The 24,253-nt window shown below is 41.7% G+C and overlaps 1 protein-coding gene across 7 annotated transcripts in view; it reads right to left on the reverse strand.

Moving 5' to 3' along the window:
- The window catches only part of LOC132870622 (NACHT, LRR and PYD domains-containing protein 12-like), a 327,744-nt gene that overhangs the window by 216,463 nt on the left and 87,028 nt on the right, over window positions 1–24,253 (reverse strand). For 3 of the 7 annotated variants that reach the window (XM_060904348.1, XM_060904347.1, XM_060904346.1), the window contains exons 10-11: window positions 4,031–4,204; window positions 759–932 (exon numbers count right to left, since the gene is read on the reverse strand). In XM_060904348.1, the coding sequence (XP_060760331.1) occupies window positions 759–932; window positions 4,031–4,204 (348 nt within the window). Of the gene's footprint in view, window positions 1–758; window positions 933–4,030; window positions 4,205–12,843; window positions 13,021–15,862; window positions 16,723–18,790; window positions 18,986–20,413; window positions 22,184–22,420; window positions 22,472–24,253 lie in introns of those variants that run through there. The other 4 variants (XM_060904350.1, XM_060904349.1, XM_060904354.1 and 1 more) reach the window with 3 other exon arrangements.

Consider the following 24,253-nt stretch of genomic DNA (forward strand, 5'->3'; position numbering starts at 1 on the left):
CTGTAAGTGCCCGCATCCTGACATCCCCCAATCTGGATGCAGGTTCCCTCAAAATAAAGCTGAAGGTCTGCACTTTGAGCTCATCTTCATTATTTAATTTCATCAACATACTGTGGAGGAGCAAAAAAAAAAAAAAAAAAATCATCCACCTCCTAGCTGGATTTAGGGGGGTCCTGGGTTCAATGTTAAAAAATGTATGTAAAAAATTTTACTTATCACATCACAGTTAAACTCGACATTCCACACCATCCCTGAAATTTTCATGCAACAAGAATGAAAAGAAAGATGAATTGATCTTTGTAATGTTTTTCTGTTGCACTTGTTTTTCCAGTAAAATTCGAGCCACGCTGCCTGTTAAAGCCTCGATATCTCAGAAACTAATGCAGATACAAGCCTGGAATTTTACACACTATTTATTGGGAAGAGTGACTTTGTTTAAAAAGTAGGAAGCAAATCTGAGCTGGTCAGTTGGCAACATTTTTTATTCTGGTGATCATTCATTTTCATTAATTTCTAAAGTAAAATAATAAATTTCAGACACAGTGCAGTCGGATCAAGTCCCGTTTTGTGCTGCAGCTTCTCACATACGTCCATCTGACCCAAAGACTCTGTGACAAATCATCAGTGTGCAGTGAACAGAAACAATCTTCCTCCTCAGGACACTGATGATGAAGCTAAAACCTCTGCTTCAGTCTCACTATTAGAGAATGTGTCTTACTGAGGAGCAGGTCATGTGACTCTCAGAGAGATGATCTTACCCCAGTGTCTCCAGTTTACAGTGAGGATTCTCCAGTACAGCACAGAGACGCTTCACTCCTGAGTCTCCCAGATTATTATTAGACAGATCCAGGTCTCTCAGGTGTGAGGGGTTTGATCTCAGAGCTGAACTCAGAGCAGCACAGCCTTCATCTGAGACACCACAATACTGCAACCTGCAGAGACACAATGACACACACTTCAACAGATTTTCATCTTGGTTTAATTCTTACTTTAAAGATGATGAGTGTAAAATCAATTTTATTGTTCAGAATGTCATGAGGATTTAATATCACCTGTTTATTCTCATTAACAGTGTAATTAATAATGATAATACTGAGTGTTATATTGAGTTTCTCTCCTCTGCTGTGTGTGATATTAAACCATCAGCAGCTGAAGCTGAACAGAGAACAGCAGAGAGACCATGAACTTTAATCAGAGAGAGAGACTGAATCTCAGATGGTTCTCTACTAGACTTATAGTGCACTACACAGGGGCAATAAACTTGTTTCTCCAGAGTCTACAGAGTGCATTTATAGAACACTATAGATTTATATTATTGTAGAATCAGAGAAGTAAACAATGATTATTCCATATAAATCCTACAAACATTCAGCCACTCTTTCTTGAGACAGCGTGCGAACAAGAGTTTCAGAAAAAATGGACAGAAAACCCGAAAACATACCGGTTTCACCTCCCAGTGTTGGAGGAATAAAAATATCAGTGTAATTTATGACGATGTTCGATTTCTAATTACTTTTTCATTCCTCAAAAAAGAGGGAGCACATATAAACAGTGCTGTAATTTCAACACCAGTCACCTGTCAGCAGAGGTGGACAAAATACCCAACTGCATTACTGAAGTCAAAGTACAGATCCCACTGGTCAAATGTTACTCCGATACAAGTGAAAGTTGTCCAGTCAAATTTTTACTGAAAGTACTGAAGTATTTGCTTTTAAAAATACTGAAGTATTAAAAGTAAATTTTCTGTCAATGCATTGTTGTATTATTGTCACAACGCTGACAAAACCTAATGCCTCTGAAGCAACCGACTGGATTTACTGACTAACTTCTAGAACCTGGAGAATAAACGTCTGGTAGAACGTTACAAAATGAAACAACTTACAACCAAGCAGAATCATCAATAAGATGCTCACTAGGTTCTCTCTTTGGCTACTGGTGAAAAATACGTAATAGCTATAGTAATTATTCAAGGTCACAAAAGCTACATCGTTAACGTTACCAAAGACAGAAATGTGAATTCACAAAATGAACGCATGCTGTGCCATCATGGTGGTTTAACGTTAAGCTACCTAGTCAGTGAAGCTCTACCTGACATGCTAGCAAACTCTTTTCAAACTCGAAATCATATTGGGTAGCTAACGCTACTAGAAAAGAAAGATTTCTACATTCTATTTATTTGGCAAAATTATGCTAAACATATTTCTGAAAGGACTTCAGATAATTCAGTTTTTACATGCTAACTAACAGTGTGCAAGTTAATGAGCTGTGTGTTCGTATTAGCTGTGGACAAGGCTACGGCAACTTGGCAGGAAAATCCACAGAAAGTCATTTGACTAACCAGACTGCATCGCTATCGCAACATTATCACTAGCTCTAAAAGCACAGACAACTTCTTTACAAGCTTTCTCTTGGAATAAGATGTTTACAAACGTTTACATATGCTTCTGCAGGTTGGACCCTGAGGTTTTTGGAGGCCATAATGTGTTTTTTTTAGGCAAACAAAGCAAACATTTAAAATGAAACAAATCTTGATTCCTTTCCCCAGAAGAACCGCCTCCTTCCATTCTGCCATCAACTGATCGTGTTTAAATAATGCTGCAGAGTAACTGAACTTGATTTTATAGTCTATGGACGTGACATGACCTTAGTGATTACTGATCGGCTGTCTCAGTGTCACCTGCAAAAAAAAAAACAAATCACGTTTTAGAAAAGAAAAAACATCCACTTTCTAAACTGCTTCATAGTAACAAGTAAGGAGGGCCTTGACAGAAATGTAGTGGAGTGAAAAGTACAATATTTGTCTTTCAAATGTAGTGAAGTTAAAGTCATAAGTTAAAAAAACAAAACAAAAAAAAACAAGTACAGGTACTCAAAAAGTGTACTTAACTACTCAAGTAAATTTACTTGGTTACTGTCCACCTCTGCCTGTCAGTAACACGATAGAGAGCGCCACTTCCAAACATGGCTGATCTGAACTACAACACCCAAGAACCACAGCGCCCTCTATCGCCTGTCTATTAATTACACCCGTCACTCATTTCCTGGTTAATCAGCCCACACTATATAAACACCTCTCCCAATTTCACTCCATGTGAAGTATCATTCAGTGTCTTACCCGTCATACCAAGCCTTGTTATTCTGCCTGCCTTATCGTGTTCTCGACCCTCGTTATTGTCTCATTACTCTCGACCTTATACTCTGTCTGCCGATTGATCAATCGACCCCTGCCTGTCCCTCGACTTCGATTTCTTCTAGCGTTTTGGATTTGTTTGCCAGTCTGCATTCCCCACTCTCCCCTGCACATACATCACCCAATCTGGGTGCAAGTTCCCTCAAAATAAAGCTGAAGGTCTGCACTTTGAGCTCATCTTCATTATTTAATTTCATCAACATACTGTGGAGGAGCAAAAAAAAAAAATCATCCACCTCCTGGCTGGATTCAGGGGGGTCCTGGGTTCAATGTTAAATGTATGTAAAAAATTTTACTTATCACATCACAGTTAAACTTGACATTCCACACCATCCCTGAAATTTCCATGCAACAAGAAAGAAAAGAAAGATGAATTGATCTTTGTAATGTTCTTCTGTTGCACTTGTTTTTACAGTAAAATTCAAGTCACACTGCCTGTTAAAGCCTCGATATCTCAAACTAATGCAGATACAAGCCTGGAATTTTACACACTATTTATTGGGAAGAGTGACTTTGTTTAAAAAGTAGGAAGCAAATCTGAGATGGTCAGTTGGCAACATTTTTTATTCTGGTGATCATTCATTTTCATTAATTTCTAAAGTAAATTAATAAATTTCAGACACATTGCAGTCGGATCAATTCCCGTTTTGTGCTGCAGCTTCTCACATACGTCCATCTGACCCAAAGACTCTGTGACAAATCATCAGTGTGCAGTGAACAGAAACAATCTTCCTCCTCAGGACACTGATGATGAACCTAAAACCTCTGCTTCAGTCTCACTATTAGAGAATGGGTCTTACTGAGGAGCAGGTCATGTGACTCTCAGAGAGATGATCTTACCACAGTGTCTCCAGTTTACAGTGAGGATTCTCCAGTACAGCACAGAGACGCTTCACTCCTGAGTCTCCCAGATTATTATTAGTCAGATTCAGGTGTCTCAGGTGTGAGGGGTTTGATCTCAGAGCTGAACTCAGAGCAGCACAGCCTTCATCTGAGACACCACAACCACACAACCTGCAGAAACACAATGACACACACTTCATCAACAGATTTTCATCTTGGTGTAATAGTGGTTGTGAAGATGATGTCTCTCATGTTGGACTGTCTCTATTCTCTTCACCAATCACAAGCTATTATTAATAATGACTCAAACATTACCACTGTTACTGACATTAAGTTTACTCGAGGTGCAAATGATTCAGCAAAGAGTCAATAATTTAAAGGTTTAAGTGAAGAGTCAGGTTTTGTAGAATTTCTCTCTGCTTGACTGGATTTTTAATGACCACATATTTAATTAAAGATATTTTAAATATTTCTTTAAAGTAAAAGTGACTCTGAGGAGAAATGATCACTTTATGACTAATATATTTGTTCTGCATGTTTTACTTTTACATAAAAGTTTAATTGATAAACAACACTGTATACAACTATTAACTGCTGCTTTAGTGAGTTATTGTGACTCTCAGAGAGATGATCTTACACCAGTGTCTCCACTTTACAGTGAGGATTCAGTGAGAAAATGTGTAATTTTGGGAGCTGTTTACGATGGAATCAAGAAGATTTGCTACCAAAAGAACATTTGTGATGTGAGAATAACAGTTCAAGCCTTGCTGTTGTTAAGACGCATTGTACGCGATCCCAAGAAAGCATTTTTCAAAGCAAGATGGCTGAGTTTTTATGTGATTTTTATCTGCATGAATGTGTTCAGGGTTGAGAATTCAGTGTAATTTTGGAATCATTATTAGAAGGAGAAAGCTGAACATTCGCAAACAGTAAGTAAATCATATGAGAACTCTTGCGTATTGCTTTTGGAAGAGAATTTTAGCTTGTATGAAGTTAAAACTTAGTGATTTATTTTATATACGAGTATAATTAAAAACATCGTTAGATAATGTGTGTTTTGTTGTTTTGCTTGAAATCTTTCATTCTCGAGTTCCATATTCTCCAGTTCGGGTCTATATTATTAGCATAACAGTCAAAGTGTAAAATTCATTCAAAAATTTAAGAAAAAATGTATGCATTTTTTAAAAATATTGAGCAAAACTTTTGTTGGTGAGCGGCTTTCATGTTACTCATTACATCGGAATTTAGCTCAAATTTCCAAATACTAAAATCACTTAAAAAAAAAAAAACAACACACATTGGTTGTATTCCTATGACTTCTGGTGTGGGAGCAGTTTTCCCTTCTAGTAACCGGTGTGAGCTGTACCGATTTTATTGCCCTCTTCGTTGTTACATATTTTAACAATATATACACGGGACACAGCTTGTACCCCTGGATCCTGCAACTGATAATGGGTTTAATCCTGCTGATCCACTGAGCTGCTTCTGTAACGTAGATCTGGCAACCCTGTTCAGAGCAGTGAGACGGAGACGCCCTGAGAGAATATTTACTACTTTATCCATTTATTACTCTATGTTGCGGAACAACTGCACACAAGGCCCCGGGGCAAAACACCAATCAGGGCCCCCCACGGCGAAACTGCAAACAAACAAATTAGAAGGCTTGCGGCATATAGGCCTACTCAGGCTATATCTAACAAAAAGCAGTTTTTAAGAATGTAGCCTTTGGACCTTGCCATGGCGAAATTGTACACAAACAGAAGGCCTGTGGCATATAATCAGGCTATATTAGAACAGAACTTGCTCAAAGTTGTATTTTTTATTATTATTTTTTTTAATAGGCCGACATAGCCTGTATTTTCCATTCATTTTTTATTATGTTCCAGATAGACACTAAACAACAATAACAAAAAAAGAAATTCAGCAATCATGAATGATACACCCTCATTGTGTAAGCATGTCTTCAACTACAAAGCCGACACGGAAACCTGCGTTCGCATTAAAAAGGCATTCAACGCACCTTGCGCTCCGCAAAGTCGTCGACTATTTGAGGGATGTTAAGTGCTCTTGCTCGTTCATTCTTGTTATGTTTTCTTGTAGTTAATTTAAGTTATTATAGTCAATGAAGAGGCTTGGTATTCCGTCCATTACGTTTACTTCAGAACTTAATGGGAGCAGATACAAAACACATGTATACAGCGCGTAGGCTTATATCAACTCTACATCCGGTCTCTTCTTCTCTTACTTCCCCCCCCAATCCTCATTACCATAGTGCGCCATCTAGTGCCACAGAACACAACATATTCCCCTCTTACTTAAGAATTGAACATCCACGTTAATCAGGCTATATACGTAATAACCTCAGGTAACACACACAAGTAAATGCATGACATTTCTAAAGAGTATACCAGTAATTTATAAACTAGAACTAAATGTATCTCTGCATTAAACTTAAGCATAAATCAACAAAAAGTATCTCTTCAATTAGGCAGTAAATTTCAACATTAACTGTAAAGGATATTTATTCAACAAAGTCCTCCAGCCAGCGTGGTGGTCGTCTCACATGCGCTGGCACCTCCATGGCTGGAACTGGATGTTCATGAGGAGCAGCTGGTTCAACTGTAGGCGGCTCTTCAGGCATGTCAGTCACAGGAAAGTCTGTATGAACCGGCCTTGCAGGAGCACTGGACGTTGTTAAACGAGAGGCGTGCCACTTCTTCCCGTCCTGTAGCAGGTAAGTCGCAGGACTGACCTTCCTTTGAATTTGCATTGGCTCGGTGAACCTCGGGTGTGCTTTTGGCACCTGCATTGGTTTCCGAACACGCACGCTGTCTCCCTCGTTGAAAGTAGGACAGCGCGCACCTCGTCCGGCGTCCGTGTAAGTTTTCATCTTTTCCTGTTGAGCTGTAACTCTCTGTGACTGGGCAGCAGTATCCTTTGAAGGCGCTAGTGGCAGAATGTTGAGGCGAGTGCGCATCTTCCTCCCGAAGAGTAATTCAAATGGAGACGTCCCAGTTGTAGAATGGGAAGTAGAGCGATAGACTTGAAGGAAGTCATTGACAGTCTTTTTCCAGGGCTTCTTCTCTAGGATGGCAGACTGAATGCAGCTTTTAAGCACTCGGTGGAAACGCTCAATAGCGCCATTTGCAGCAGGGTGGTAAACAGATGTGCGTATGTGCTGTATGTCTCTGGATTTCAGAAATTCTGCAAACTCAGCAGATGTGAATTGAGTTCCGTTATCTGTCACTATGCTACGAGGATTTCCAAATCTGCTGAAGACTGATGTGAGGAAGGTTATGACATCGTCAGACGTAATAGAGGCAGTGAAAGCCACCGCTGGCCATTTACTGTGGTAATCAGTCAAGGTGATCGCATACCTGCAGTCCTATGGAGCAACTTCCATCGGCCCGACTATGTCCATAGCCAACTTTTCCCATGGCTGAGACGGAAACGGCACCGGCTGTAGTGGGGCAGCTGCAGGTGTAGCAGTTTTGTCGCATGACTGGCACAACTGGCACCCCTTGACTTGTCTGTTAACTTGCTCATCCATGCTCGACCACCAGTATAAGTCACGTAGTCTCGGTTTCGTCCTAACTATTCCTTGGTGACCCCCGTGCGCCAAACTGACTAATGTGTTGTGTAGGGAGAGTGGAGCAACAAGGCGAGTGCCTCTGAACACGTAGTCATTTTGCACACTGAACTCGTCTCACAAGCGAAAGTAAGGGCAAACAGTGTCAGGAAGCATAGAGGAAGAGCGTGGCCAGCCTTTTTCAATTTGTGAGCGCAGGGCAGCAAGTTCAGGGCAAGCAGCAGATACAGACGCAAAGTCAGTGGGTGACACAGCTGTCATTGACAGCATTGCAACGAACTCTGGCTCAGAGTCCATGCAGCCATCCACAACGGCAGGGAGCGGTATGCGTGACAAACAGTCTGCAGTGCTGTTTTGAGAGCCAGGTCTGTAGATCACGTCATAGGTAAAGCAAAGTAGACATGCAGCCCATCGCACAATTCTCATACCTGCGCGGTCAGTTCCCTTTGAAGTCAGCAGGGTGGTCAGTGCTTGATGGTCTGTACGCAAGGTGAACTTCCGCCCCCAGAGGTAAATTCTCCGCTTTTCCACGGCCCAGAGCTTCCTTTTCTATCGTCGAGTACTTGCATTCAGCAGATGACAACATTCTCGAGGCAAAGGCAACAACACGCTCTGTCTGGCCATGCATCTGGTTGAGGACAGCACCTAATCCATAGTTGGACGTATCAGTTGACACTATGGTAGGCAAGTCAGGATCGACTAAAGCAAGAGCTGGACTGTCTATCAGCAACTGTTTGGCAGTCTCGAAGCTGTGCTGAGCCTCTTTGGTCCAGGTGAACTCTTTATCCTGACGGATGCAAGCGCGCAGTGGTTCAACGACTGTGGAGAAGTTTGGAATGAATTTGTTATACCAGGATAACAGTCCCAGGAAGGATCGCAGTGTTGGAGCATCCGAAGGAGGGGGTGCGTTCATGATTGCGGAGAGATGGTCGTCAGTTGGTTGGATGCTTTGGGGTGTAACTGTGTGTCCAAGGAAGTGCAAAGTGGACTTATTAAACTGACATTTGTCTTTGTTCAGCTGTAGACCTGCCTCCTGTAAGCGTTGTAGGACAGAGGCAAGAGTGGCATCATGATCAGCTCGTGTTTTCCCCCATAATATGATATCATCCAAATAATTAGCTACATTGGGCAAGCCCTGTCCTATAGTAGCCAACATCTTTTGGAATGCAGAAGGGGCTGAGGCTAAACCATATGGAACTCGACAAAAACTGAACAACCCTTCGTGCGTGATGAAAACGGTCAGATCACGACTCTCTTCGTGTAAGGGCAGTTGGAAGTATGCGGCTTCTAAATCTATCATAGAAAAGACAGTTGCATCCTTGAGACGTGACAGCAGCTCATCAATGTGTGGAAGGGGGTAGCTATCTGTAACAACAGCCTTATTCGGCTCTCGTAAGTCAACGCACATTCGAATACCTCCCGACTTTTTCTGGATGACCACAATGGGGGACACCCACGGTGAGGCATTGATTTTCTCTATTATCCCTTCTTTAAGGAGTCTGTCTATCTCCTTACTCACCGCGTCTCTGACGGAGAGTGGCAAGCGACGCAGTTTCTGTCTCACAGGGGTAACTGTACTCGAGACCTTCACTTTGTGCACGAACTGTTTTGCGCAGCCATAGCCCGATGGCAGTGGCGGTGTGGTGGACAGATCCATCACAGGAGCAGTTGCAGTAGGCCTGTGTACTTCCTGTATCGTAGAGCCATTGACACACAGTTCAAGTCCTCTGATGAGATCCATGCCAAGCAGTGCAGTCCCTGATTCAACAACAAACAGCTGAGTAGAGCAGGAGGCATCATTATGTGACACAAGGACAGGTAGGCATCCCAGCACAGGAATTGGAGATCGTGAATAAGTAACTAGATTGGCAGTAGGGGGTTGCAGTGTATCATGACTAAATTTAGCATCGTACAGTGATTTTGGTATAATGGAAACTGAGGAGCCTGAGTCCACAATGAACTCGACAGAAGCAGTGGCAGACAACGTCTTAACTTTGGCAGTACACTGAATTCTGTCAGCTGTGACAGCATCATTCAGGTACAGTATCTGAATTTCAAGTAAGTCAACTACATCAACGTGATGTGTCTGCTTCTGTGCAGAGCGGCAAACACGTGAGAAATGTCCAGTCTTTTGGCAATTGTTGCATTTGGCTGTGGCAGCAGGGCAGGACTTGTGGTTTGCCATGTGTTTATCAGAGCCACAGCGGTAGCATGAACGTGAAGATGGAGAGGCAGCAGCATGTCCTGCATTGGAAGCAGCGGGCTGTTTCTTAGGGCGAGGGTGGCGCGGACGATTCTTGCCCTCTGTGGATTTAGTATGCACGGCGTTGACTGGGGCCATGGCAGATATTGACTTTGCCTGCATCAAGGCAGCTTCAATTTGTGTAGCAAGGGTAACTGCTTTTTCCAACGTTAAGTCGGTTTCTAGTAGCAAATGTTCTCATATGCGCTGACTAGCAACGTGTTCCATCAATTGGTCATGCAACGTTTCATCCTCTTTGTTTCCAAACTCGCATGTAGTAGCCAAGTCTCTTAGCGCGGCAAGATATTGTAGAATGCTTTCATCTTGAGCTTGAATTCTCTTTCTAAATGCATGTCTTTCAACAACAGTATTTCTCTTTGGGTTAAAGTGTGCTTCCAAGGCCCTAAGGGCTTCGTCCATTGTCGTACCTGGATTAGGCAGTGTGTAAAATAGTCTCTGGCCCTCAACTCCAAGACTATGCAGCAAAAGTGCCTTTTTCCTCACCTCTGGCCATTTATCCCCCGTCGCATCGACGACAAGTAGGTAGTTCTGGAACATTTTCTTCCATGTGATGAGCGGAATTGGCGGTTCACTAGGGCATGGCAGGAAAGGTGGAGGAAATGGCATCGATGTAAAAGCCATCTTCTTACAGTAAACAGCAAAAGCAACCTCGTCGCCAATTTGTTACATTTTCTTGTAGTTAATTTAAGTTATTGTAGTCAATGAAGAGGCTTGGTATTCCGTCCATTACGTTTACTTCAGAACTTAACGGGAGCAGATACAAAACACATGTATACAGCGCGTAGGCTTATATCAACTCTACATCCGGTCTCTTCTTCTCTTACTTCCCCCCCAATCCTCATTACCATAGTGCGCCATCTAGTGGCACAGAACACAACAATTCTCAATTGATAAAATGGTCAATCCACAGAGTCTCTTTTGACCCATTGTGCTCCTGAGATAAATTATCAATTTTAATTTGGAGAAAGAGCGCTCTGCTGTCGCAACTGAGACGGGGAGAGTGAGAAAAAGCAAGAAGGCCATGCACACCTCACTAAATGTAGAAGTTACTGCTGGATGATCTACTACCAGCAACCTGGCCAGGCTAAGCAGAGATGTGTGTCTCGCTATCTGCTCCTTGAAACAAGCCCTAAATGACACTAGTTGACCAAGAAAGCTGGAATCAATATCCCGACTACAGTGATCACACAGTCGACGGGCCACTTCGTATAGCTCCTAGTCCTTGGCATGCTGGAGCGTATTTGGATGAATAGCCTCAAACAAATGAGCAGTCCGATTTAAACTGACAAACCTTTGTGACAGCTGCTGAATGATTACATCAAGGCATGCATAGAACACATTCACCCGAAAATAATGCTCTGCATCGGAAAGCCGACCGTCTTCGCTAAGGTGATCAGAGTGGCACTTCACTTTTTTCAACCTGGTGGCTACAAATTGCGTTTGACTGCCCCATTTCACAGCCAATGCCAGAGTGGAAGCCTTTGCCTTATCAAACTGCTCCATGTGCTCCTGTAGAGTTCATACAGCATTCTGCAATAATGCAGACACTTTGAGGAGATCAATGGTCTTCTCCTGCAGTAACTTTGAGATGGCATTAGTGCACTCCAAAATCTTTGTCTGAAGGCTGATTAAAAATATGAACTGAAATTTAGTAATGGCCTTTTTAAGTGCATCTGCCTCATCTCGTTCATTCGTTTTCTCACTTGTGAGAGCTTGTCGAGCGCTTTAATGACGTCTCCATATCTGTACTTTAACACAACAAGCGCATCGTAGCGGGAGGACCAGCGGGTTGGGCAGAGGCATTTCAAGGTTATGTCCCTGCTCTCTGGGCTCAATAAATCGCCAAGTAATGCCCATCTCTTAACACTGTTGGCAACCACATCATAAAACTGTCTAATCTCGGGGATAGTTTTGACAGAATCATTCAGTACCAAATTCAGACAATGAGCCACACAGTGCACGTACAAAGCAAGGGGCTCCCACTCCGCTATTCTCACTTGAACACCAGAATAAATTCCGCTCATGGTTGCTGCGCCGTCATAACCCTGTCCACGGCATCTGGAGAGATCTAAGCCATTCCCTTCAATGCAGCTAATAATTCGGCCCTCTAGTTCAGAAGCGGATGCGTTCACAGTTCTCTGGAATCCAAGAAAAGCCTCAACTATCCTGATTTAACAGGGTTTTTTTATTTTATTTTTTTAAACCATGATAAGAACGTGTAGCAAAAATGAGAGATATATCAGTCAACTAGTCTGTAATCATGTGAAAACTTGTAGGTTTCAAGGAATTTCCAATGAAATCACGTAAGGTACATTTATTGGGAGGGCTTGAATGTCAAAGGGTGGGGCCCTGTACAGCTAGGGGGAAGGCCCAAGGCCCAGGGGCAATTGCCCCGCCCACCCCCTTTAGCTCCGCCCCTGCTATTAGATTATTATTACTACAACTGTTTATTACTGTAATAACTCACTGAATTACTGAAAATAAACAATGATTATTGTGGGTTTTTTTCTTGTACTTTTTTCATGGTTTTTACTGAAAAGTCAATTTTTAAAATCTATTTATTTTGTTACCCCATCAGTTCTCTGGCATTCACTTCTCATTTTAGTTTCAAATTCTATATTCCTGAGATCATTTCCACCATGTAACTGCAGCTCACACAGAGGGCAGTTAGTTTGAGTCTCAGGTGCAGTTTGTGTGATTAGTTACAGTGTTGTAGTAAATTTCACAGTGAGTTCAGACACATTGCAGTCGGATCAAGTCCTGTTTTGTGCTGCAGCTTCTCACATACGTCCATCTGACCCAAAGACTCTGTGACAAATCATCAGTGTGCAGTGAACAGAAACAATCTTCCTCCTCAGGACACTGATGATGAACCTAAAACCTCTGCTTCAGTCTCACTATTAGAGAATGTGTCTTACTGAGGAGCAGGTCATGTGACTCTCAGAGAGATGATTTTACCCCAGTGTCTCCAGTTTACAGTGAGGATTCTCCAGTCCAGCACAGAGACGCTTCACTCCTGAGTCTCTCAGCTTATTATTATAGGACAGATCCAGGTGTCTCAGGTGTGAGGGGTTTGATCTCAGAGCTGAACTCAGAGCAGCACAGCCTTCATCTGAGACACCACAACCCCGCAACCTGCAGAGACACAATGACACACACTTCATCAACAGATTTTCATCTTGGTTTAATTCTTACTTTAAAGATGAGTGTAAAATCAATTTTATTATTCAGAATGTCATGAGGATTTAATATCACCTGTTTATTCTCATTAACAGTGTAATTAATAATGATAATACTGAGTGTTATATTGAGTTTCTCTCCTCTGTTGTGTGCGATATTAAACCATCAGGGGACCATGCATAGAGTAGCTTCTATACCAGGGTTAGCTAATTAGCTAATTTTCACACTTTCATCAGCAGCTGAAGCTGAACAGAGAACAGCAGAGAGACCATGAACTTTAATCAGAGAGAGAGAGAGAGAGAGAGAGAGAGAGAGAGAGAGACTGAATCTCAGATGGTTCTCTACTAGACTTATAGTGCACTACACAGGGGCAATAAACTTGTTTCTCCAGAGTCGACAGAGTGCATTTATAGAACACTATAGATTTATATTATTGTAGAATCAGAGAAGTAAACAATGATTATTCCATATAAATCCTACAAACATTCAGCCACTCGTTCTTGAGACAGCGTGCGAACAAGAGTTTCAGAAAAAATGGACAGAAAACCCGAAAACATACCGGTTTCACCTCCCAGTGTCGGAGGAATAAAAATAGTGTAATTTATGACGATGTTCATTTGTCTAATTACTTTTTCATCCCTCAAAAAAGAGGGAGCACATATAAACAGTGCTGTAATTTCAACACCAGTCACCTGTCAGCAGAGGTGGACAAAATACCCAACTGCATTACTGAAGTCAAAGTACAGATCCCACTGGTCAAATGTTACTCCGATGCAAGTGAAAGTTGTCCAGTCAAATTTTTACTGAAAGTACTGAAGTATTTGCTTTTAAAAATACTGAAGTACATTTTCTGTCAATGCATTGTTGTATTATTGTCACAACGCTGACAAAAACCTAATGCCTCTGAAGCAACCGACTGGATTTACTGACTAACTCGTAGAACCTGGAGAATAAACACCTGGTAGAACGTTACAAAATGAAACAACTTACAACCAAGCAGAATCATCAATAAGATGCTCACTAGGTTCTCTCTTTAGCTACTGGTAAAAAACACGTAGTAGCTATAGTAATTATGCAAGGTCACAAAAGCTACAACGTTAACGTTACCAAAGACAGAAATGTGAATTCACAAAATGAACACATGCTGGGTCATCATGGTGGTTTAATGTTAAGTTAGCTAGTCAGCCAAACTCTACCTGACATGCTAGCAAACTCTTTTCAAACTCGAAATCATATTGGGTAGCTAACGCTACTAGAAAAGAAAGATTTCTACATTCTATTTATTTGGCAAAATCATGCTAAACATATTTCTGAAAGGACTTCAGATAAGTTATGTTAGCATAATTGTGTTTTTACATGTTAACTAAGTGTGCAAGTTAACCAGCTGTGTGTTCGCGTTAGCCGTGAACAAGGCTATGGCAACTTGGCGGGCAAATCCATAGAAAGTCATTTGACTAACCAGACTGCATCACTATTGCAACATTATCACTAGCTCTAAAAGCACAGACAACTTCATTACAAGCTTTCTCTTGGAATAAAATGTTTACATACGTTTACATATGCTTCTGCAGGTTGGACCCTGAGGTTTTTGGAGGCCATAATGTGGTTCGTTTTAGGCAAACAAAGCAAACATTTAAAATGAAACAAATCTTTATTCCTTTCCCCAGAAGAACCGCCTCCTTCCATTCTGCCATCAACTGATCGTGTTCAAATAACGCTGCGGAGAAATTGAACTTGATTTTATAGTCTATGGACGTGACCCTAGTGATTACTGATCGGCTGTCTCAGTGTCACCTGCGAAAAAAAACAATCGCGTTTTAGAAAAGAAAAAATATCCACTTTCTAAACTGCTTCATAGTAACGAGTAATGAGGACCTTGACAGAAATGTAGTGGAGTGAAAAGTACAATATTTGTCTTTCAAATGTAGTGAAGTTAAAGTCATAAGTTTCAAAAAACAAAAATTCAAGTACAGATACTCAAAAAGTGTACTTAAGTACTCAAGTAAATTTACTTGGTTACTGCCCACCTCTGCCTGTCAGTCACGCGATAGACAGCGCCACTTCCAGTCAGACTACAAACATGGCTGATCTGAACTACAACACCCAAGAACCACAGCGCCCTCTATCGCCTGTCTATTAATTACACCTGCCACGCATTTCCTGGTTAAATCAGCCCACGCTATATAAAACACCTCTCCCAATTTCACTCCATGTGAAGTATCGTTCAGTGTCTTACCCGTCATACTAAGCCTTGTTATTCTGCCTGCCTTATCGTGTTCTCGACCCTCGTTATTGTCTCATTACTCTAGACCTTATTACTCTGTCTTCCGATCCATCAATCGACCCCTGCCTGTCCCTCGACTTCGATTTCTTCTAGCATTTTGGATTTGTTTGCCAGTCTGCGTTCCCCACTCTCCCCTGCACATACATCTGTAAGTGCCTGCATCCTGATATCCCCCAATCTGGATGCAGGTTCCCTCAAAATAAAGCTGAAGGTCTGCACTTTGAGCTCATCTTCATTATTTAATTTCATCAACATACTGTGGAGGAGCAAAAAAAAAAAAATCATCCACGTCCTGGTTGGATTTAGGGGGGTCCTGGGTTCAATGTTAAAAAATAAATTTTATATCTCTCACAGTTAAACTCGACATTCCACACCATCCCTGAAAACTTCATGCAACTAGAAGGGAAAGAATGATGAATGGAACTTTAATGTTTTTCTGTCGCACTTGTTTTTACAGTAAAATTTGAGCCACGCTGCCTGTTAAAAGCCTTGATATCGAGGCATGAAAACGGGTCAGGGGTGAAAAAGGTGAGAAGGGTGTGCGAGTGGTGACGTGGGTTCTGGTGTTGTTTTATTTTGTTTGGGGGGTCCTCCCCCAGAATAAATATTATAGCCTCCTTACTAAGTATACTGTATTGACATTTGCACAAGGACATACAGTACAAATACAAATTCAAATACATGTAGTTATAGTGAAATTATGCCCTGGAAAAAAATGTGAATAATAGAACGAAGAAAGTGGAGAACACACAAGGAATAGTGATAATTTTTTCCTTTTATTTGCCTGGACCACCAGTGTCTCCATGGCCCGTTTTCGCCGAGTTGCCACATGTTTCAGCCTTGCCCGCTTCTCTCTTTCAGCAGTCTGTTTCTTGGCCTGCTGAGCACTGCAAGTTGCTTGAGAGCCATACTTGCTCTGCTGCTTTTCCTCCTTGTTCACCCTCTGCTGGTGTTTGTATGTGGCTGCTGCAGAGTTAATGTTCTTGCACAATGTTCTGTCCACTTCCCCAAACTTCACGTCCTCCCTTCTAAACAGCTGCATAGCTGTCTTCCCCCTGGACATCAGCGTGTACTTGACCGTCTGTATTGCATTAAATGTTTCCACATTCATGTTGTCACTCCTCTGATCAATTACATCATTCATCAGACTAAATGAGGACTCGACTCTAGGTCCATGAAAGATGGAGAGGCAACACTTAACCAGTGCACCCAGGGAGGGGTACTTGTCTGGTTTGTCGAAGACATGACCCCACCACTCCACGATGCTCTCTCCCTCCTTGAAGCTGGGGATGGTCAGGTCAACACTGAACTGCACAAGTTCCCTCTGGATATCCTGGTCTGCTGGCAAGAGGTGCCCCAGCATACCACTCAGCCTGCCAAGATATGGAAGTACCTGCAGCTTTCAGTTCTTTTTAAATGAAGGCTGAATACTTTCTTCTTTGCTGCTGTCTTTTAGTAAATCAAATTTGAGACTTTTAATTTGATTTCTTTCAGCACGGACAGCACTACAAAATGGCGTCTCCACTATACAGTGCCCTATATAGAGGGCTACCGCGTGACGTCACCGTACCGTGAGATTTTGTTAGGGCGCCATACTGGAAGACCTCAAGTACATACATACATACATACATACATACCTCACAATATAAAACAAACTACGAGCGAGAGTGAAGTGACACGATGGCTGATAATTCTGGTTATGTGAGTACATTACCAGCTGCAGAAAGGGCACGGTATGTGGAGAAACTGGCTGTGATTGATGGGTTTGACCCATATGATAAGACTCGGGGCAAGGGAGAATGGAAACATAAGGAGGACCTGACACCAATTCTGCCATCTGGTTGCTACCGAGACATTGTAAACTATTTGTTGTTTACACCCAGTGCCTACACTGCTGATGACTTGAAAGCCTACAAAGGGCTACAGGCTTACAATTATGTTGTTAGTGGCTTGGTTCGTGATATTACAGCTGTTGTTAAGAATAACCTACACATAGTTATGGCCAAGGTAATCTTGTTGATATCTTTTAATAATACATCTTTTCAGTTGAAAAATTAATAATTTTGTTACTATTAAGGTATCCATAATTTAGGTTAATTTATCCAAATTATACATATGTATTTATGATATATGCCTACACAACAACTATGCTTTATTTATATAATAGGAGGGAGAGCAAGCCCCAAACCATCCTAAATTATGATTATTATTATTATTATTATTATTAAATTGTAGAAGTCTGGGAGGCTTGCTCCTCATACAGTTATCAACTTGGGGCCAATTTAGCATGTTTTAAATCTGAATTTCTTGCGTTTGCTTACCTCAAAGTGTCCACAGATCATGCACAGACTTATCCATTATATCCACAGGTTTCTTTCAAGTCTACTGTTGGGCCAATAAATCATAAATAAAACAGCTCAGATTTGTTTAAGTCGTTTGCCACTCCACTTTATTCTCGTGGGCTCACATACCACTGCCATTATTTCCCCCTAATCACGAGTTTGTTGGTCTTCCAATATGGCGCAGGGTCTGTTTACTTCCGGTTTCGGGTGACGTCAGTGAAATCCCTCTATAGTGAGTAGCGAGCAATTTCGGACACAGGGATTGTCAAAAGACGCACGTGCCCTCTTTCGAATGCTGACGTAATCAAGCCGGAAGTTTTGTTTGTTTTGATAGCGATCAGGAAAGTTTGAAAAAAGTAGGAAATTCAGTCCGATGACTCAATCCAGCTTCCAGCGGTCTGGTCTGCACTCTGACTGATGTGTGCACGCTCTGGCCAGCAGGAGAAGAGGCGCAAAATGATGCTGCTTGCCCTTCGCAGCGAGATGTACTCGTCGCTATGGCGTCAATATCAAAGCAGGAGGAGGAGGTGCAAACCGGCACGAACTGTCTATGGGTGCGAAGCGACCTCCTTGCCCTTTGGGTCAATATCAAACACCCCCCCCCCCCAATTTTTTTTCTCATCGGATCTACACGATTCACGTAGGTCACCCATTTTGGTTTCAAAACGGCGAATTTTGCCGAAAGGTGAGGGATTTTCATGTATGGATATCTCAGAAACTAATGCAGATACAAGCCTGGAATTTTACACACTATTTATTGGGAATAGTGACTTTGTTTAAAAAGTAGGAAACAAATCTGAGCTGGTCAGCTGGCAACATTTTTTATTCTGGTGATAATTCATTTTCATTAATTTCTAAAGTAAAGTAATAAATTTCAGACACATTGCAGTCGGATTAAGTCCCGTTTTGTGCTGCAGCTTCTCACATACGTCCATCTGACCCAAAGACTCTGTGACAAATCATCAGTGTGCAGTGAACAGAAACAATCTTCCTCCTCAGGACACTGATGATGAACCTAAAACCTCTGCTTCAGTCTCACTATTAGAGAATGTGTCTTACTGAGGAGCAGGTCATGTGACTCTCAGAGAGATGATCTTACCCCAGTGTCTCCACTTCACAGTGAGGATTCTCCAGTCCAGCACAGAGACGCTTCACTCCTGAGTCTTCTAGTTTATTCCCAGTCAGATCCAGTGTCTTCACAGTCAGATGCAGTTCTCTCAGACTGGAGGTTTCTGAGTTGAGCACTGAGACCAGAGCTTTAGCGCTTCTCCCTTTAATCGTATCATACCTGATCCTGAAGGAAATAAAATAATACATAATAAACTCACACAAATGATCAAACAGGTCCTCAAATCTTTCACTGCACCATTTCATTTTCATAAATGACAAAAGTACAAACTCCGAGTCGACAATACACTGAAATGCTGTAACAGTAATTCACAGTTCGAGCTGTTCGGATTTGAGTTTTCTGCTGCACACGTCGTCACTGACACATGGGATAAACACGCAACATCAAATCTGATCACCAAATCGGGAAATAAGAGTCTGATCTAAAATATTTATAAGAGGAGAAAGGAAAAGAGTTTCAAAAGTCAGGTTTAGATGAAGCAGGCAGAGTTCGAGGCAGAGTCATATTTATCTGAACAGATCAGACATTTGATTTGTTCTCTAATTAGTGAGCGACGGAAATGATCACAGCTGAAGGGGTTTTATGGAGATGCTCATGAGGAGCTCACTGGCTAACTGTGTGTGTGTGTTGACATGTTCTTCCCCTTACACTCTGTGTGTTGTCTCTCCCTGTCTAACTTTCCCTGTGTGTGGGGGGTAACGACCTCTCCCAGAAAGGCCACTGAAATTTGAGACAGAGGTTTTTGTTTCAGAGACAAATAAATCCATCAAAGAGCTACAGCATGAAAAAGAATAAAAGCTGTGAGAAGGTCAGCACAACAGAAAAAATTACAATTTATAAAAGATGTCAGGACATTACAACAACAGAATAATTAGCATGTAATTAATTTATGTTATGATGTAATAAAAATAAATAAGAACGGTGTTTCTAATGAGTTCTCTGTGAAAAGCTGTTTTGAATAAAACCTTTTATCAGGTCACAATAAAGTTTTTTGGAATTATAATTTTGTTTTACTGCAAACTCCACATGGTTCTACAGGCCCAGTGTCTGCATCATTACATTTCAGCGAGAACACACATTTAATGTGGAGACATGTGAAGAGAAAAAAAAAAATTATTCACATTACACTCAGTGAAGGTTTTGTACAGAAGGGAAAAAACAAAAACACCTCATTTATTGGACACTGGAGCCTGCACTAGTGGTGTAAATTGTAAATAAACTAGGAGTATAAAAGTTCTGTTTGATTATTTGCTTTATTTTTGGAAAGGTGGCGTTTGTGAGTCGAGTTAGCCGGCCGTCACTTCCATCTTCAGCTCACAGCTTCTTGGGACAAAATGGCAGAATGTGAGACGTAAATGTTTTTCTCCTTAAATGGCATCAACTGGTTTCCACTTATTTAATAGCTGAACTTCAGTTTTATTCAATTCTACATGCAACTGTTTTCCCCTCATTTATCGACTGATCTATTTGTATTAACACACTCTGGATCACCTGAAACTCAAACCATCCCAAAGTGCGTTTCTGTCAAAGTGCTTTCAGTTTCTCTCTTTCTAACAGTGGAACAGTAGAACAGTTCTATTCAGCTTTACTTACACGGCTTTTCTGGATGCTGCAATCACAGGCATCACCTTCACAAGAACCCAATCTGGTATCTTCTCTGTACTGGTATATTTACTCAGGTCAAACTCCTCCAGCTCCTGTGCTGAAGTCAGTAACACAAACACCAGAGCAGACCACTGTGAAGGAGAGAGTTCACTTTGTTTTCCAGATTTCAGGTAGCGTTGGATTTCCTCCACTAGAGAATCGTCACCCAGTTCATTCAGACAGTGGAACAGATTGATGCATTTTTCTGCAGGAAGATCATCTTCACTGATCATCTCCGTAATGTAATGAACTGTTTCCTCTTTGCTCTGGGAGCTACTTCCTGTCTGTGTTACTAAGGCATGTAAGAGTTTCTGATTGGACTCCAGTGAGAGACCCAGAAGAAAGCGGAGGAACAGATCCAGATGTCCAGTCTGACTTTTAAAGGTCAGAACTACAGCACTCCTGTGTACATCTGAAATTGTCTTAAAGCACTGAATCTGAACAAGAACATTTCTCTTTTCCTTCATGAAGGTCAGATGCACATACAGAGCTGCGAGATGTTCCTGAACGCTCAGATGAATAAAGCAGTACACTTTACTCTGGTGAAGCCCAACCTCCTCTCTGAAGATCTGCGTACACACACCTGAGTACACTGCTGCTTCTGTCACATCAATGCCACACACTCTCAGGTCTTCCTCATAGAAGATCAGGTTGCCTTTCTCCAGCTGCTCAAAAGCCAGTTTTCCCAGTTTGAGCAGCATTTCTTCATCACTCTCCTGCTTCTTTGAGTACTTTCCACTGATGATGTTTGTCTGGATGATGAGGAAGTGTGTGTACATTTGAGTCAGAGTCTTGGGGATCTCTCCACTCTCTGCTTCACCCAACATTCTCTCAAGAACAGCAGCTGAAATCCAGCAGAAGACTGGGATGTGACACATGATGTAGAGGCTTCTTAATGACTTCAGGTGTGTGATGATGTTCTCAGCCAGGCTCTGATCATTGATCCTCTTCCTGAAGTACTCCTCCTTCTGGGGGTCATTGAATCCTTGTATCTCTGTGACTCGATGGACATACTCAGAGGGGATTTGATCAGCTGCTGCTGGTCGGGAGGTGATCCAGATGAGAGCAGAGGGAAGCAGATTCCCTTTGATCAGGTTTATCAGCAGCACACGCACTGATGCTGATTCAGTTACATCACACACTCTCACTGTGTTCCGGAAATCCAGAGGGAAACGACACTCGTCCAATCCATCAAAAATGAACAGAACCTTTTCCAACCTGGACATTTCTGTTTCTTTTGTTTCTTTAAAACAGACATGAAGGAGCTCCATCAGACTCAGTTTTTGGTCCTTCATCAGATTCAGCTCTCTGAAAGGAAGTGGAAATATGAGGGGGACGTCCTGATTTGCTTTCCCTTCAGCCCAGTCCACAATGAACTTCTGCACAGAGACTGTTTTTCCGATACCAGCCACTCCCTTTGTCACTACAGTTCTGATGGGTTCGTCTTCTTCAGATAAGGGCTTAAAGATGTCGTTGCATTTGATTGGTGTTTCCTCTGTTGTTTTTCTCCTGGACGCTGCCTCGATCTGTCTCACCTCATGTTCTTTATTGACGTCTCCACTGTCTCCCTCTGTGATGTAGAGCTCTGTGTAGATCTCATTCAGGAGCACTCGGTTTTCCTGCTTTATTATCACTCCATTTAAACACTGAAACTTCTTCATCAGATTTAATCTGAACTTTTTCTGGAATTCATTTACAGCAGGAGATTCTGGGGCGTGTCTGTGTGACAGGGTGAAATAAGAAGACATGGTGAGACCTGGGCTCCAATTATTACAGTTTAAGATCACAGTTTTTCTGACTGGTTTCCACAGATAACCGTTCTTTATGATGCTAACACTATGGAATTACCTGATTTGACTATGTTTTCTATAATCAAATCCTGTAGATAATAACAGCAGAGAGGTTTATAATACCAGAGCGTCAGTGTCTCAGTCATGGTGTTGGGTTTGATCTTACCCTGTATCTGTGATGATCTTTTCTCTTCTGTCTCCTGCCTTCTGTAAAACACTGGGAACAAAAATAGTCGCTGTTAAAGACAATAACTTTCATCCCTTTCATACTGTAGTCTCAGCTTTAGCCTGAATTTTACTGCGATAAATGGAGCAAGTGAGTAATTATTTAGAGAACACAACTAAAAGACATCAACATTGTGGACCTGGAAAAGAAAAAAGAGAAAAAGTGTCCCTGTTTTAATTTTAGGTTTCTATTTTTTTTCTGCCTACATTCCCCTTCAAAAGTATTGGAATAGCAAGGTCTGGCATCATCGTTTTTTTCTTTACAATGAGGACCTTTGGGTTTGAGTTCAAAAGATGAATGAGAGAAATCAATGAGCTGTTTCAGTTCTTTTTGCATATAGTCGCATTTCTTGCTTCAGCATTTAAGACGTTACCCATAAGACATTTTCACTCGAATAAATGTTTACACTATTTCCTCGAAAGCATTTTAGTATCACTTAAGCATGCTTTCGTCTAAACCGGGGAACGGGGCGCTGTGCCCTCTTCCTCTCAGTGTGCGCCCCCTTACCGAAATGCCGACTGAACCCCAAGTCACACTTAGGCCATGCACTTATATGCTACTGCACAACATGCAATCTTTCTCAAAACGATCTTTTCTCCGTGAAAACATCCCAGCAACACCACGTGACAATGTGCCTGATCATCAAATAAGTTATAATTACTCCAAAAATATTCCAATCATAGTAGATACACTGCCAGACGGTGCAAAAACGATCCGAATTGGTGTTTTCCAGATCGAAGCGCCATGTTGTTTAGTTGGTTATTTGATGCAGCTGCTCTCACGAGATTTGACAGAGGTTACATACAAGGTCAGCTGACTTGTAGAGCGAGATTTCTCGAGACTGAATGACCTTTCACCCACTGGTGCGGGAGCTTTTGACAGAAGTAGTTTGTGAGTTGTTTTTGTTGACACTTGGGCATTTAAAGATGTCATCCAGCGGCACGAAATGGAAGAAAGCCAAAGACTGTCCTGGGCAGATGACGACTTCTTTTTTCTGTCACAAAGCGGATAAAGAGGTTTCCAATGGCGGGATCGCGACAATCGAGGGATCGGTCCGTGCTGCTGGTTCTAGGGCCTCACTGAAGGACGCGCCAACCGAGCGCTGTGAGAGCAGCATCACGGAATCCGTGACGAATGAAGACCAGATGTCTTGCTCTGATGAAGGCACCGAGTGTTCAGTGGAAAAGCAAAATGAGAAAAAGGCCGAGTTCCAGGAAAAGTTCAACTATGTATTTTTTTAGCGCGCTTACATTTTTTGCATGGTTTCAAACTTTGTGATTTCGGTTGGATTCCAACTTTACAATGTTTACTTTTTTAGTTTCCTTTTAAAGAAAATAATTTTGCTCTGGAATTTTTTTTTTCCATTTTTAACAACTAACTCTGCCTTATTCTAGGATAAAAAAACAACAGATTTCTCTGGTGAATGTTTAATACTTTGTAAGTTTGATTCATGTGAATTTGGAGCATAAACTTGAATCATGAGGAATTAGGATTATGTGTAATTTGAATTATGAGGTATTAGAATTTGAATTAAGTGTTGTTTGTGACAAAGTTTTATTTTCTTTTTCAAATAAACAATTTGTTACAATTTCCCTCTCAAATAGCCTCAGAATGTCCCATCGTAGCCTCAATTTTTCAAAGGCTTCACACGGCGGAAGGGGAACCCCCCCCCGGTCGTTTTGCTCCCTCGCCATGGTGAGCACCCTCATACGAAATTTTTGTAGAAAAAACCCTGCTTAAGACCAAGTAACTATAATAGAAATCACAATAGCT

This window comes from Neoarius graeffei, chromosome 22 (genome assembly GCF_027579695.1).
Source record: "Neoarius graeffei isolate fNeoGra1 chromosome 22, fNeoGra1.pri, whole genome shotgun sequence".
NCBI lineage: Eukaryota > Metazoa > Chordata > Actinopteri > Siluriformes > Ariidae > Neoarius > Neoarius graeffei.